This window comes from Pieris rapae, chromosome 11, assembly GCF_905147795.1.
Source record: "Pieris rapae chromosome 11, ilPieRapa1.1, whole genome shotgun sequence".
NCBI lineage: Eukaryota > Metazoa > Arthropoda > Insecta > Lepidoptera > Pieridae > Pieris > Pieris rapae.
Genome location: NC_059519.1, coordinates 6,460,661 through 6,477,606, shown reverse-complemented (window position 1 = coordinate 6,477,606; position 16,946 = coordinate 6,460,661). Strand labels below are relative to the sequence as shown.

Below are 16,946 nucleotides of genomic sequence, written 5' to 3'. Positions count from 1 at the left end.
ACAACATAAAATTTTAGGCTATTGGCAAAAGATTACACTCGGTAAAACATTTTTTGCAAAAATTACCTATTACAATAATAATTATCTGCGATTGGGCTAGAATCGTTATATGCGCAGATGCGCTAAAGGCATTAAGAAATATCAAAAGAATCTACTCAGAAAGCCATATAGTGCAATTCGGGGCGTATTGCTAGTATCTGGTATTTAAATTGGCAGGCCAAAATAAGTTCGGCATTTCGTTTCAACTGGGTTGTAGTGTGGTGCCAAGTATTCCCATTGCATTCGTGTCATGCACTGATGCCGATGGACGGATGTAGATCACTTTTCAAACATTGTAGGTACTATTACAATTTATTAATTTACACCTGGATATTTCATGGGATTTTTTGATGAAAAAAATTTTAAACATTATAATCTAGCAAAACGTTCTCAAAATTGCACGACATAAAAAAATATTGATGTTAAACTAGCCAAATTTAACTCACAATTAAAAAAAATGCTTTATAATGTAAATATCTCTTTCTTTCCTCTTGCGCCTACAACAAACGTTAACATAATAATAACAGTTGGAAAAAAATTGTCAATTCATTTTCTTATGAAGATAAGATAGATTTTTTGTAGTAATAATAAAGATAATGCAGTCACGCAGATCGCTTTCAGAGTTGCTTTAATTTATAAACAGGCGCCGTAAATTTTTATACAAGTTTATTAAAACTATGATTAGAATTACTTCTAAACTAAACTACTTGTGAACTAAACTATTCTTGGTACGCTAAACAAAATAATTTGCGAGAGACGAGTCACAAAAACATATTTAGATAACTAAATATATACGCGTCGAGGACCGAGGTGTAAACCTCCAGGATTTTTTAAGTTCGTTTCAAACCTGTCGCGATTACAGATAAATTTTAAAGCATTTAAGTGTGATCTATTGTATCCCTACACTCTATTGTACTTTGTAATGTATATTTCAAAGTCATAGTTTATGACAGCGAGTTATTTGACTTTGACTTTGATGTTTCTCAATCATTTCGCTTTTGATATATTAAATACAAACAAGTTTGAATATTTTTCTCAAGCTGAAGCATCAAGCAATCGTACAATTCGTATAATCGTTTAGTGTGGACGTGCAATCGCGTTCGAGTTTTGAGTCGTACGAGACAGGTGCTATAGCCTATATCTAATAGCTATAGAATTAAGTTCCCTTCCGATAAAATGGAATTAGGAATGATTGAACTTTGTTAGGAAATGCCTTAGTAGTAATATTATCTTGTGCTTGGGATGTTATTGGAATTGGCAATCTGTGGACTGATAATTTGATAAGGTCGCAAACGTTTTCAGTCTCAGTGAAGATTATTTCGTCTCCGCGGCATTATAATAAATAATGAAACGTTAGAACGTTCGTTGTCTTGTGATAAAACCTTTGTTTACCATTATTTTTCGCGGAAGTATAATAAGTAAGAATGGAAACCGGAGAAGCTGTTGTGGCGGGAATTTTTCCAGAATATTTTTATAGTTTTGTTGAAGAATTAGATGAACACCCATGGTTGTTTGCGGCTCTAGCTTCCGTATTGGTTGGACTCAGTGGAATTTTGCCTCTACTAATCATCCCAATAAACGAAACAGCGTCGTTTAAAGATGGAGGTAGGTATTTTATTTTAGTTCTAATCTATTTTTAATTTTCTTTTAACACAAGTCATTACAGTTGACAGACTATTATTATTATAAGACGTGCACGTGCGACACTGTAACAAAGAGATTATTAGTTTAAAAAATAATGCGGGCAGTGTCGCTATTATTTATACCATGAACCAAAATATACTTATATCTTAAACTATAGCTGCAATTTTTACATATTAATTATAAGTTGTGGGAAGGTAAAAAATACTTATTACCTACTTCCCATAAATAATAAACAAAATCAAAACATAAGCAGTAATGTGTATAGCCTTAGGGAGTTTGTGATTTTACCCACATCCATTTACTGCAAAATAGACCATATCAAACCCATATCAATCATACATGCTTGACCAAATTACCTACATTCTGATAAAATATGAATTATTTACACAAACACAATAGGAACAGAGATAAGTAAGCTATTTACCAACAGTAACCAAACATTTTTATCTATTAAATATGTATTGAAAAAGTGTAAGAATTGATATTAGATATTATAAACAACGTAGAGGTTTAAATTAATTTAAGATTTTTAATATGGTATGATGCAGAGAAAATCTCTAATTCTATATGTGAAAAAAGAAAACATCATTATTTGTAAAAATATATCTATTTGATGTTTTATTTGTCTTGGTAATTGGGAATTCAATACTTAATTGAAATAATACATTTATAATAATTATTGGGAGGAGTCTTAACATGTACTATACATGTGAACAAGAGATTTTAGTACAAAAATTATTTCAATTCTTTAAATTTTACATTTAAAATTACACTTCAAGTTATTTACCCTGATCATGACAATTATGGGAACTAATACATGTTTATGAAATAATTTCCTTAATTACAGGAAGCAACATAAAGTCCAATACAGTTTATCAAAAGGTTTATAGCTTGATTATAGCTATATCAACAGATGATAGTTTTAATGGCTATTATCAGTTTTCCTCCATATTAGAAAGTTGACATGTAAATTGTAGTGTATCTTTTAATTAATTATTATTTATTATTACTGTACAGGTATGTGATATAAAAATATAACAATTATTGTTATATACCAGTTTTAGAAAATTACTAAAAATATAATTTGCTTTTGAATACTTTTCCATCTGTATGACTTGGTTATGCTTGTATGTATGTTGAATAATATCTTGTTTAAATATCATATAAATCCTGTTCTTCAGTATAGTCTGTTTCTTCAGCTTATATGCAACTAAAACTTCTTTGTTCAATGCTTTTTTAAAAGATATGATGGTTAGTGGCTGTAAATTTTAAAGCACTGGTATTTTAAGTTACAACTTAGGTGTTACTGAAAGTGAAATTGGGATGATGTTGTTTTTGGGGAGTTAACAGGTAATGTGTGTAATAAATGCAACAAAATGGGTTTTTTTATTATATTACTAGTGAGGAAATTTTAGTATGACCTCTATCAGTTTGAAATAAAATTAAGCAATGTTGAATGATTTCTCTCAAGATTGCCGATATCTATCTGACTGATAAATGCTTGCAACATTGTATTAGCCTATGATGTAGCATATTTAAACTTATCAATAATAAACGTACATACTATAAAGTATTGTTGTTAACATAGCTGGATTAGATTGCCTTTGCCCTGGAATTTATTTATAATGACTAATTATCTTCTGCAGGGGGACAGAATTTATTTCAAGTCTAAAAAAACATATATTTCAAATCAAAAATTAACTTTTACTTAACATTAACAACATTGAAACTTGACTCTATTATGTCAAGTTAAATATTCTATGCTATTTAAGAGTATGATCTTTTGAGATTTAACTTTTTGCAGTATATTATATTATAAGAATCTATTATTCTTAAGAATAATAGATTCGATCATTAAGAAAAATAATAGATTAAAAAAAACTACAAGTATCACTACTATTGAAATCAATATAAGAAAGAATTAAGGGATCAAAGAAGATAACTCTAAGACTGGCATGCCGAGATAACCACTACGTGATGTGAAACATTAAATAATTGTACAAACATGATTATTTGATGAAAATAACTAGCATGATATGACAGTAACAGCTGTCGTGTAAAATATTTCAGTAACAAAATTAATTGATACAAATAACATTTATATTTAAACTACGATTAACGTAGCTATAAGATTCGTTTACAGCTGATTATCGAACTAAAGCACGCGTAGATCATAGTCTTGATTTTATTGTACTTTTTAATGCTTTAATTCATAATTTAAGTTAGTGTATTGGTTGTGTATATTTATTGAATAATAAAAAAAACATTTTCATCGGCTATCATTGCAGCCATAAGGTACCGTATTATTAAATATCTATATAAATAAAAATTTATATAGATATTTGAGATAGAGATAGGCTGGCAATTCGATTATCTTTTATATATTTATTCTTTGAACTTTGAGGAAAGTTTTTATGGCGAGAAAAATTTTGACTTCAATTTTTATTCCGGAAAAGCGAGCACTAAGGTAGCATAGCAAAATGTTCCATAATAATATGTTCAATGTTGGTATATCGCTAAAATCCGAAAAAATAGACGAAGTAAATATTATAATTAACGCGAAACGAAATTCGCGTTGCCAGCGAGTTTATAATTATAATAATAACTTTCTAACTTTAACTTTCGAGTGTAATGTCATAGGTATTTTAAAGATAACTAAGCACTGACCCTCTGTAGCCTATCACAAGTGCCACAGATGCCAATCATAAAACCTGTTTCAGAAACCTTCGTCTTTTTTTAGATTCCTCTATCGAATCTAAGGAATTAACATTATCTTTTTATGATTAAGTATCAATTCAGCGAAGCACGGTTGTTGGTTTTTAGTTTGTTGTGTTAAGAACTTGATTATTACAAAGGTTTTAACCAACAAAACCCCTCTCGAGTATACCTTATTTTATTATTATTTTTTCTAACTATTCCTATATATTAGGTTAGGGAAAAAGATTCTACGCATTTTTCAAGAAAATTCATAACATTTTTTAATACGTATAGTTTATTTACATTTAACTAAACTATGTAGATACCATTTTTTTTTCGATAATTGTTTGCGATCTTGTAGGTAGGGTCATGATGCCATTGCTATAGAAATTTCAGGGTTTCAGACAAGCTCTCTCTTTTTTGCTGAGTGGGTATAGATGTGTGAGGTCTAGTGTTATCATGACGAAAAATCACACCCCTTCTGTTAATTAATTCCGGCAACTTTCTCGCAACTTCCTGCTTTAATTTCATCAGTTGTTCGCAGTTGAATTCAGAATCGATGGTCCTGCCTAGTAGTAACAGCTCATATGAATAATGCCCAATCCCACCACTCACGTGGTTGTTTTCATTACGTCGTAATAAAAAATCACAAATGACTACATGGTTCATTAGGTTTCAGTGAGCTCGTGAGGTACCCAAATATCGAGCTTTTTTGTGTACCCAATACCAGCCAGATACAAATTGTATAGCCAAAGAGATTTGATTACAAGTTCATATACATATACTATAATGCGAAAAGACTTTTTTCCCAACCAAATATAACCTTTCGCTTCTAAAATAAGCATCTTAGGCCAATGAATGAAAATCCCGCTAGTATTGTTGTATGTAGTTTTGTCGTATGGTTTGATTCTAAACCTGTTAATTTAACCTTCGTTAAAGTTATCTATAGTTATCTCTACGTGAGAGATAAGTGGTAGTCGTTCTCTTCAGTGGCTGTATTGATGATTGACCGATATTGCAAGGTATTTTAAAATACCTCTTTGTTCTCGTATCTTTGAATGACCGCGGTTTAAAATTTATTAAAGACGAATATATACCAACGGCGTTACAACCTTAACCTCTAGGAGTAGTCTCAGATTTCTATGTGTTTCGTGTTTTATTTTGTTTTTTTTTTAATAGTTGCCTGATACGTTTAATAATAAGGTTCGAGCAGTGTTAAATGCGCAAATAGACATATGGTTTGGTGCTCAGTTCGCACACGATTACCACAAGGCTAACACTGCTAATTAAATATGAATAGATGTCCGAAATTACAGCTTCCTAGTACATAAAAAACAGCCAAAGTTCTAAGGTTCAAACAAACACATTACAGATATTAAAAAATAAATATAAACTACATTTTCTTTTGTTATTTGAACGCTGTAATCTCTGACTATGGGTTTAAACCCATATAGGAAGGTTTTAAAGTTAATTTTAAATGAACGCAGATGAAACACAGCACAGCTGTTCTCAAGTCTGAAAAAGCGATAGTTTTGTCATCAGTCACGTGCCAATTTGTAAATAAATATGACGAAATTGCGGCCTCCCGTTTAAGAATAAGACGACAAAAGTTTCTTTCTAACAAAACTATAAAACGAAGATTGCTTTTTACGTATAGGAAATGGTAACCATGGCAACAAACTCGGTACGGTATTATAATATAATAAAACCAAGAGGGTAGAGTAGCAATTCGATATGCTATCGCTATTTAATTATATATGTATGTTATATATATATATGTAGATATATATGTAGATATGTACTAGTTCAATACGAGCAGTAATGACTTCAGTGTTCAACATTCGGCCGAACGGTGAAGAAAAACATCGTGAAGAAACCAGCTTTCATTATACCCAAAATGTCAGCTAGTGTCGACAGTTGGTACCAACTACTAGCTGTCATTTTCATACAAATTTAGTTTTCGACTTTCTACATACACTACTGTTAAGCCGTCTTGATAGACCCCCTGCTTGTCTATTAGATTGACAAATGATCATGAAATAAATACAGAAATCTGAGGCCCAGACCTAAAAAGCGTTGTAGCCGCTAATTTACTTTTCTTTCTTTATTGATGAATACTACGAAAGCAAACACGTATTACAAATCAAAACTTTTTAATCTTGCGATAAAACCAATAGATGCTATCAAATCACTTTACATCCATAAATTGGTAATAATTCTTACGATAATATGGACGATAAAGGTTATCTTTTATATATTCGATTAAATAGCCATTAATTTAGATTAAAATTAAATCGATGCTTTTAATTAGTTGTTTAGACTTTAGACGAACAGAAGATATTTCTTTCACTATAAACAACGTGAAGTGAAATTTTAACATTTAAAGTCATTCCTATTGAATTATAGAACATTCTCGTATTTTTCAGCTGGTGCGGCGACGCTAAGGATCCTGTTGAGTTTTGCCGTCGGTGGTTTGCTAGGGGATGTCTTTCTCCACCTTCTACCAGAAGCATGGCAACATGACCTTGCCAGTACCAAAGGTAAGTGATAATTTATGCCAATGGTGTTTGCCTTTTAAAATAGTCTTAAGACTTATAATTAGCGATTTATTATACTTTATGTCTTGGTAAACACATTAATCTTCCTCTTAATTTTTTTAAATGTTACGTAGTTGGAAATTACGAAATGCAGGAAGTGACTTTGTAAAGATGAGAAAAATTTAACTTCTTTCTTCATAAGTAGTTCATAAGTCTCTACTCTCTATTATTCTGTAATTATAAAATTGTTAATGAAGTCTTAGTAATAAAACTTTCTGCCGATAGAGAATCATTGTTATTGGCGTAATATGTAAATACACCCGCAAGTTCAATACATTTAAATCGAAACAATTCAATGCCATTGCTATGAATGCGCTGATACGGAAATCGCTGAAATTCCGGATTTTTTAACACGACAAATAGGCCATTTAAACTAAGCTATTATTGCGACTTCATCTCTTTGTAAAAAACCTACAACTTCGATTTTGAACATCTTTGGCAAATATAACTTTTTCTTATTACCGGGTTACCTAAAACTTGATAAATTATTACGAACGATTTCCCGGCAAAAAAAAATTTAATTATATAAGCTTCACGCCTAAAATAAAAAAATAAAGCATGGATTAACATGATTTCGGAAGTAGGCAGCAGATGATATACTATCTACGTGAGATAAATGATTTAACTATAGATACAAATGTGGTTGGTAAAGTGTATTTTTTCCTCATTAAATATTCGTTTAAGTTTTTGTTAGATTCATAAATATTTATTTAATTACCTACACAAAATCATACATATAAAAACAATAAAAGCAGGTTACATAAGTTACTAGGCAAATATTGTGTTAAATTCAAATTAAGAAATCATTTATTCATATGGGTAACATCATGTACACTTATGAATGTCAAAAAAAAGAAATATACATAAATATAATGAAAGTACATATTGACTTTTAACACTTGACTGTAACAATGTTGAACCATTTTTTGTACTCTATATTATATTTTCATATCTATTGTACAATACCATTCGTACGGCTGGGTATTTATTTAATACATATGGTTTTTTTTGCTCTATTATCAATAATAATTTACGAAGCATACATGATGGGTAATTGTTTTCTGGTTTGATGAGTTGTAGGGAATTTTATTGGTATTTTTCCACATATTTGAAAATATTCTATAGCTTGAGTGAGGTTCTAATGGTGAAGGATTTCAAATAGTTTCAGTCGTTTTGGAGCCCATTCAATGAAACAAAAACTTTAATTTTTTTATAGTTTCAGTGCAAATAGTTGTTACTAGCTGTGCCCCGCAATTTTTCACGATTAACCTATACCATGACGTGTTATATAGCCTCCTTAGAACACCTCTTAACCAACCAAGAGAATTTCTCGTTCGTCGCTACAACAAAAACAAACACTTGTATATGGTATATTATATATATATGTATATAATATTATATTAGTTTAGAAATCATAATAAAATATACATAAAATACTTTTAAATAAATATACTTTTACGTGAACTATAAAATAAATTTCGTTAGAAAAAGGCGATATAATTAAATACTGTATAAATTATAGCCACGCGATACTAATATGGTAATGTTGATCGTTGAAGTTTTGTGTTGCAAATTTATCAACAATATAAACTATTACGTACAGTCATTTGATTGAGATGATTCATTGAGGTTTTGTGTTTCAAGTGCAATTAAAAGTAAATGTGAATATCGCTAGACAATAACGTCGATATTAAATTGGAATATCATTCTGTAGATACAGAGCAGTTATATTTTTCTAAAATAATATAATTCTTTTATCACAAATAAAACTTTTCCTTTTTTATAAGCTATAGTTCTAAAATCAATAAGTTTGTATGTTTTTAAATTTATTATATCCGTATTGATAACAAAACTGTTCTGGGTATGTCAAGTTTATTTTTGTCTGTCGGATTCCAACACCACTAGATCAACTAACTTTGTCATTGAAACAAAATATCATTATGTTATCATTATTGAAGCCAATATACTATAGAATATTATATAGATATCACAATGAAGAAAATCGAAGCGTATTTTACTCTATAGTTTATAATATATTTTTATCCTTTCCTTATCTTCAAGCTTATTGACATCTGGGTCGATGACCGCGGAAAACGCATTATTACTCTGATACTTATCCGTAAAATGCTTTTGTTATTTTATATACTTGCAAAATTTATATATTTTTCCGTCACTTGGTATGAAATATTATTAATTTGAAGTAGTTATTCTCTTTAATCATAATAACTAGATCTAGATCTAAAAATTGTGTTAGTAAATTAATAAAGTTTTATGACGAAGGGTATTTTATAAAACATGGCAAACGGCAAAGGAAAACTCGGCAAAATTTTAGCAATTGTTACTAATTAATATTTATTAATTCTTAAAAACAACATAGAATTTAAAAAGCGAGGAATTTCAATGAAAACTTATTGCTACATTTGGAAAATATTGTTTTGCAAAACTGTGAGTAAGAAAGGTGGAAGGGGTTAATCTCTGTCTCTCACCGCATTTACCCCTGAGTATTCAGAGGAGTTCGGATTAATACATGGAGCTGAGTTACGTCAAGGCAGAATACGAAATTTCACCCGTATCGTCCCGACAACTATAGGTACGGTTTTGATGCAGTTTTTTTCGCGCAGCACCGCTTTGTAGAACCATCTGCCCGCTGAATTACGTTTAAAATCTGTTATAACGACATCGAAGGGACTACTCAAATTTGGTCGTAAAAACGATAATCGTAACAGACGATGACGTTGGTATGAAGTACCTAATACAATATAATTCAGTCGGAACTTTTGATTTTGGTCAATATATGCGGTATGTTGTTCTAACGATGTCGTCGTAAACGGTTTTGACTGCATTTCCAAACAAATTTATATTTTAAGAAAAGATCGTACAAATTTTTAAGAGGCCCGCGAGCCCGCCTCTGCCATTGAGAGAGATTAGAGATAGAGAGTTATTTTCTAATGCTAGCTCTTGTTGTCCAAAATGCTTATTCCAGTATTTAAAACTATATGTAGAAAACGTGTTCTTTTTTTGTTAATTTCAACTACCACACATTTTAGATGGGGAACACGTATCAATGAAATGCGGTCTCTGGTGTCTGATGGGCATGCTGGTCTTCATAATAGTGGAAAAACTTTTCGCTGCTGGCGAAGAAGAAGAGGAAAAGGGCTCCGTACAACACATAGAGATAGAAGAGATAGAGAAGTTACTGCAAGCTGAGAGGAAACAAAAGGGTGCGGTCTGTGGCAATGGTGTTACAGCCAAACAGCTCTACGATACATGCGTTTTTAATAATAATACTAAAGGTAAGTTGCTGGTAAATTCTATATAATATAATATGTAGAAGTTATGCTGTATATAGCTATTGTTGGCATCTTTAAAACACTGATGTCATGGGTCTGCATATGGATTCGATTTATTATATATAGATAGATTCAAATCCACGAATGAGACTTAGCTGACTTAGCTTAATGATTTTAGCAGTATGGGAGTAATGGCTCCGATAGTGCAATAATGGATAGCTCTGGTGTGTAGCAGGAAATATCCAAATAAATAAACGCTATTTTGATGGCAAACAGAATAGGTATTGAAAGTTGAGATTTTTTTATTAAAAACTGCTTAAAAGTAATAAACAAATAAAATTAGATTTTATATGAATATTCTTATGACCAGTATCATATCTACCATATTAACCATTTATTCATAAAAAGTATATCACATCTTAACTGAAGCACCATTTGTCTCTTTCTTTCAAATTGTGTTTATGCTGTGATGAATAAAGACAGACGTGGCAAAGATGGCAGTGTTTAAAACAAAAGACAGAACAAAGGCTCATTTTGTTTGTGATTGGTCATATCATGTCATGTCAGACGAGTTACAATTCGTTGAAGCACTAATTACTATCAAACGGTACTTGATGTTCCATAATATATTTTTTAAATGTCGTCAGGTGGTGGCTGCTGCAGTAGTGTTAACGGTAACAACGGTGTAGTGAAGTGTAAAGGGAACCGATGGATGGGAAGATGTTTGTTACGTGAGGCGAGGGAGAAAACACTACAGGCAACTAAGGAGAAGAGCGAGAAGAAAGATGTGAGGATTTTTTTATTGTAACAAAAATTTTGCTAGCATTCTGAAAAATTCACCCAAAAGTATATGTACTATAATTTTTAATAATCCAGTGGTGTTTCTTCAATATTTATTCTTGTACTCAGGCGGCTAATTGGTCTTCCGTCTAAAGAAAAGAGCGTATCAATTCAAAAGCCGGCTACGGCTACGTACGTTAGCGTTTTAACATTAAGGGTGTCCATGGGCGGCGGTATCACTTAACATCAGGTGAGCCTCCTGCTCGTTTGCCCCCTGTTCTATAAAACAAATAAGGTTGATTTGGTACTATAAACTTTTATATTTTACAAACTGTTTCATCTAAAATGTATGACACATTAGGTAAACGTTGCAAAAAAAAATATACAAGATAAACTAAAAATACAATGAATATGCCAATGTTTTGCTAAGCACAAAAAACATTAAAATAGTGGATTAGGTTCAAGGTCGAGTATAATCCTTTCTTTAAAACCGATTTGCTCACTACCGAATATATCCAACTCTGGATAAGTACTGTTTGATCGGTCAATTCGAAAGAGAGGAGCCTAAAATATTGGTTTTTGCATAAGGAATTTTGGACTTCATAATAATCTTCAAAAGTCTGCCCACAACTAGAAAGAAACGTTGAGTAATAAATTCATTTACATCCGTTAAAGAACTTCGTTTAATAAAAAAAGAGTGGCGGAGAGTTTATTGCCAGTTCTTCTCTTCCGTTCTGCGCCCGTGATTTGAGAACTAGCAAATGTAAAATTAGAAGTATTTCAATACATTTTCTTTTTTGACGTTCATAAGTGTGCATAATGCACCAACCATGTTACCAACATGAATAAATGAATTTGAATATTTTTTTTTCTTTTTATTCACTACGATCTGTCACATACTGGAGAACATTAAGTAGAAGAAGAATATTTTGTTGAATGCAAATTTTAATATTGTTTATTTTAGGTTGCGGGATACTTAAATCTAATGGCGAACTCCATAGACAACTTCACACACGGTTTGGCTGTTGGCGGGTCCTTCCTGGTGGGATTCAGAGTGGGATTACTCACCACGTTCGCTATACTCGGTGAGTTATATCGCTATTAATAAGAATCTGTAACGACTGTCAATCAAACTTAAATCTAGTTTCAAGAGGTGTCAAACCATCTGTTCAGTATAAATTCGACATTATCATAGCGCTCACAGCGAGATTGTGACTTAAGATACGAATTTGAATGTGCTCTTTAAAAGTTTATATTTTATTTAAATTTTCTATTAAAAAATTCAATTAGGTAAATTGCTACTTTATTAGTAGTAGTAATTTTTTATTACTACTTTCTTTTGTTTTTTATTACTACTTTAGTAGTAGTTTGTCTTAAAGTGTATTTTAGACTGGAGTTTATACTGCATTTAGATTTAAACTACATAGAATACTGTTTTATGTGCTAAGGCATTAAAGATAAATGTCACAACGCTAATCAAAATCTTAAACCTTTTATTACAATTATAAGGCTTCTTGCAAAAAATTATGTGTACTATTTTCCAATTGTATCTCAAAAAATGAGATCCCAACATACGAAACAAGGCTAGAGCACTTTAAGATGTTGCCATTAGAGTATCGTAGAATATATATTATATTTAAACATCGTTTGCGTTTAAAATATTTAAGAATCAGCTTGATTGCTCAAACATTTTAACAAAATGAACGTTCGCCCTTTCTCACTCTCTCAATCTGTCTCTCCCTTTTCTTCGACAAAATCGCTGCACATCTTCGTGACGCTTTTATTATTATTATTGCGTTTCATCCGTAAAATGTTTACCCTCATCCGCCTAAGGAAGTTTCACTTCAATAAATAATTTATTGTATAGGTCTATTCGTGGTTCACATCTGATGCTGTAGACATAGTATTTATTTTAACTATATACTAATTTTACTTATAATGTTTTAGTTCACGAAATACCTCATGAAGTCGGCGACTTTGCTATTCTTTTGAAGAGTGGATTCTCACGTTGGGAGGCAGCTAAAGCACAATTGGTGAGTTTAAAACAATTCTTTCGCTTTCCGTATAACAATTAAATACCTATTAAATATTCTTATTCGTCTTTTTAAATTAAGAAGATATTCTTTATGCTATATTACAGACGGATTATTATTATTATTTTTTAAATAAATACGCACTTATTTCCAGGCTACAGCATCGGCTGGTCTGATCGGCGCCATGACAGCTGTCATCTTCAGTGGAGCCAGTAATGCTATAGGTATATAAAAATTATCAAATTATAATTCTGAACTGTTGAAAAAATATTTATGTATGTGTGAGTTTGGTTGTTCGTTCGCACGAACGGTTCCAGAGTTCGTACGTACGAACCTTGGCTCGGCACCAATGGAATTTCTATGCACTCATTTAAATGGGGGGGGGGGGATGAGACATGCAATATTGTACAAAAATATACAGTCAAAATCTGCTATAACGAAGAACTACTCATATTTGGTCGTCAAAACCGATAGTCGTAACAGCCGATGTTGTTATTAAGAACCTAATACAATATAATTCAGCCGGGACCTTTGATTTTGGTCAATTTAACCGGTTAACATAAAAATGTTTATTTCCAGAGGCCCGAACATCATGGATAACTCCCTTTACAGCAGGCGGGTTCCTCCATATAGCCCTCATCACTGTCTTACCCGATTTGCTAAGGGAGGAAGACCGATGGGAGTCCCTGAAACACCTGGCAGCGCTACTCGGTGGAATACTACTTATGGCCCTTATGACGCACTACTGCTAGACTACTTCAAGGCAAGAAAGAATAAATCTTGGGAATACCGAGGAAAATTATTTAAGAAAATGTGATAAAAATACGTTATTTTCTGCATCGATTAATCAATTTTATTTAAGAAACAACGCGTGGTGGTTAACTTGAATTCAAAATATATAATTGTATAAACGCGTTTTAATCAGATATTTACCACGGACATTCATTTATAATCATTCTGTATCAATATTATTGAAATTGTGAACCCACCCATATCAGTCATCTAAATAGTCCTAGTGTAAAATAAATGTACAAAAATATACAAAAAAATATTTTTTGATACGTCCGCAAGGACACGTAAGTATTATTGGAAAAAATTTAGTTTTAGTTCACAATGTCGGTAGCTCGAAAGAATCAAAAATAAGTCTGGCCATCGGCCCCATATATTTATTATTACATCACTTGGACCAAGTTGCCAGAAGTGTTATTTCATACCAATGCCATAGAAAACTTTTAATACAAAAAAAGCTTTTTATAGTGAATTATAATTAATAACCCTTTAAGATCACACGCAGTGGTATGGAGATGCGCATAAATAGTGCTTCCCTATGTAATTTAACATGATTTTATGTAAAACATAAATAAACTAGTCATCCATATATTTAATCATCGAGCTACCGGCAAAGTGATATAAATAATCACTTTAAAATGTATTATTTTTAAGCTCAAAGTGCGGGTTAAATCCATAGAGCACCTAAATCTAGCCTTGTCTTGTCTTGAAAAGTCTTGATGAAAAATATACGGAATTTTTAAACTAACTCAATAATTGCAATATTCTCTTTCGTCTCTTTCCGTCTAATTATATTCACGATGTTACGAATAGAGATGTACTTTATCTATAACGTTGACATTTTTTGCTCTATGGAAAGTATGCCAGTAGTTATAAGTTGTCTAAATACTCCACTATATGAAAATGGAATATTTTAATCGATAGTTTTAAAGGTTTTTGCTTTGTGTAAGGATGTACAATAATCTTAGTTGAAGCCTTTACCCGTTAGAGATGTTTCACGTACACGTTGTCATATCTGACATATGTCAAAAACGTATTGGATTTGACATTCGGCTGTCATACGTACCGCTTAACTTAAAAGTCACAGAACATGATATAACTCACGTATGTTACAATTCAATAATTTGACGTACGTAAGTAATGTTGTTGTCGACTCTGAATCTTGTTCTTAGTGCGAATAAACTGTCACTAGCATGAGACATTTTCACGGTTCGCACTAAATTTAACAATACGGAACTTTTTAACGGGTTTTTTTGAACACCTTACAGTAAGCATTAAACAATATGTAAATAGCCAATTCATTGCATTTAGTCTTAGTGCAAACTCCACTATATAAAAAACATCCCTTTGTGATTAAAGTGTTAAAATCACGGATGTAAGTCATAGTTCAGGTTACTCATTTTACGCAATTAAAAATTGCCAACTTTCTATGACGTAATTTTTTCTGCAATTTTTTTTTTACCAAAAAAGATATATCCGACGGTGTAAATAGAATCGGTTTTAAAAAATCTTTACGTAACTATTATTTTAACTATGTATTTTTTATGTGTCGTAGGCGACTAGCTTAATTTGCCGTTTAATTAACAGCCTAGCCTTTCAACTTAACGGCGCCGTCGCCGGCGGCCGCTAGTTAAACGGCTAGGCTGTTAATTGAACGACTAATTAAGCTGCCTGCGACATATGGATTACATTTATACATAATTCTTTTATCTTAATAATATAAATGAGTAAGCCATTTTAAGTGATAAAGACAAAAATTGTGATACCTAATGGCCATGTATAAATCCGTTATTAATAAAATGTTTATTGAAGAAATTTTATTTTATTTTTTTATACCAACCTACAAACATTGATTTTATAAAATAGGGGGAATGCTAAACAAGTTTTATGGTGCTATAGGTGACTGTAAGGCACACAATAATAAGGGATAATGATGAACCTAACAAAACAGTGCAGAAGTGTGCGGCTTATTGTTGAGGCCTACTGTCAATGTATTCTCGACTGTGCACCATTTGAATGCCTGAATGCCTTTTTATGAACCTACAGTAATATTCCTAAGGTAATACAAAACCTAAAACAAATTGTGAATTATTTATTGTGCACCTTGAGATCTAAAGTATCAGACGGAACTCTAGATGTACGATGGAAATATGGTGTATTTAAAATAAATAATTATGGGCTTGTAATAGTTGGCGAAGACTTTATAGTCTTTGAAAGGATGTGAAAAATTAATATGATAGCAATATTCAATTCTGATTTCCATAAGATAACGTAAAACATTTTTAAGTCGTAGACCAACACAGTGTTTGCATTTGAAGAAAAATATCTAGATTAATAAAAATCGATTTTATAGGCACGTCTTGCGTCTCTTTCCGTACAGACTACGTACTGCGTTTACGGGCGCGCGCGGTTTATACGCTTTTTATGTTCGACCAAGCAATTTTCCATAAGTATTGCTCTGTTGGTAATTTATATACTTCTTGCTGGGGCCAACTCAACATGAATTATTTTAATACATTATAAAGGACAAAGCATAGAAATTAGTTGCACTCGTTCTTTAATTATATGTAATGGTTGCAAAAATGGATCGATATCTTAGATTGTTCTTCTTTAGAGCATAAATTCTTAAAATTCTGTAAATTATATTAGAGTAAACGATCAGAAACAAACACGTAAAGCGTGTACTAGTAAAGTCAAATGGATATTTAATAAAAAGTCGCGTTTTCATAGATACCTTTATTTAAAGTTACATGATATACAAACTATTACATTCCTTAATATCGATTGTTAGAAAAAACAAAACACAGCTTAGAAAATGGACCGGATATTCCGAGACATTCATGTCATGGCACCAAGATAATATAGGCTTTATTGCAATTACCGTATTTTACGGTAGTACACGAGATCAATAACGTAAATATTGATTACGAAACTTCTTGCAAAATAAAAAAAACTGTGTGATACGTTTCACAAAAGTGTAAATTTCATAAATCATAACTAACGTGAAGACAGTGTAGATGTGTAAGAAATAAACATTCTTGCAATTAGGAAATACATTTATTTTCCCTACAATGATT

At 31.5% G+C, this 16,946-nt stretch overlaps 1 protein-coding gene across 1 annotated transcript; it reads left to right on the top strand.

The window, feature by feature from the left end:
* Positions 1–1,092: 1,092 nt before the first annotated feature.
* On the top strand, positions 1,093–15,684 carry LOC110998757 (zinc transporter ZIP13 homolog). Its single transcript, XM_022267534.2, has 8 exons — positions 1,093–1,644; positions 6,807–6,920; positions 10,025–10,270; positions 10,915–11,054; positions 12,012–12,132; positions 12,995–13,080; positions 13,235–13,304; positions 13,660–15,684. The coding sequence occupies exons 1-8, from the start codon at positions 1,464–1,466 to the stop codon at positions 13,830–13,832; spliced, it is 1,131 nt and encodes a 376-aa protein (XP_022123226.1). The 5' UTR covers positions 1,093–1,463; the 3' UTR covers positions 13,833–15,684.
* Positions 15,685–16,946: the final 1,262 nt, after the last annotated feature.

Bases quoted from the DNA above. Each gene is read 5' to 3' on its own strand.
- LOC110998757 (XM_022267534.2), top strand. From the start codon at position 1,464: ATGGAAACCGGAGAAGCTGTTGTGGCGGGAATTTTTCCAGAATATTTT. The intron at 11,055-12,011 runs GTGAGGATTTTT...TGTTTATTTTAG, and splicing joins AGAAGAGCGAGAAGAAAGAT to GTTGCGGGATACTTAAATCT. The intron at 13,081-13,234 runs GTGAGTTTAAAA...ACTTATTTCCAG, and splicing joins AGGCAGCTAAAGCACAATTG to GCTACAGCATCGGCTGGTCT.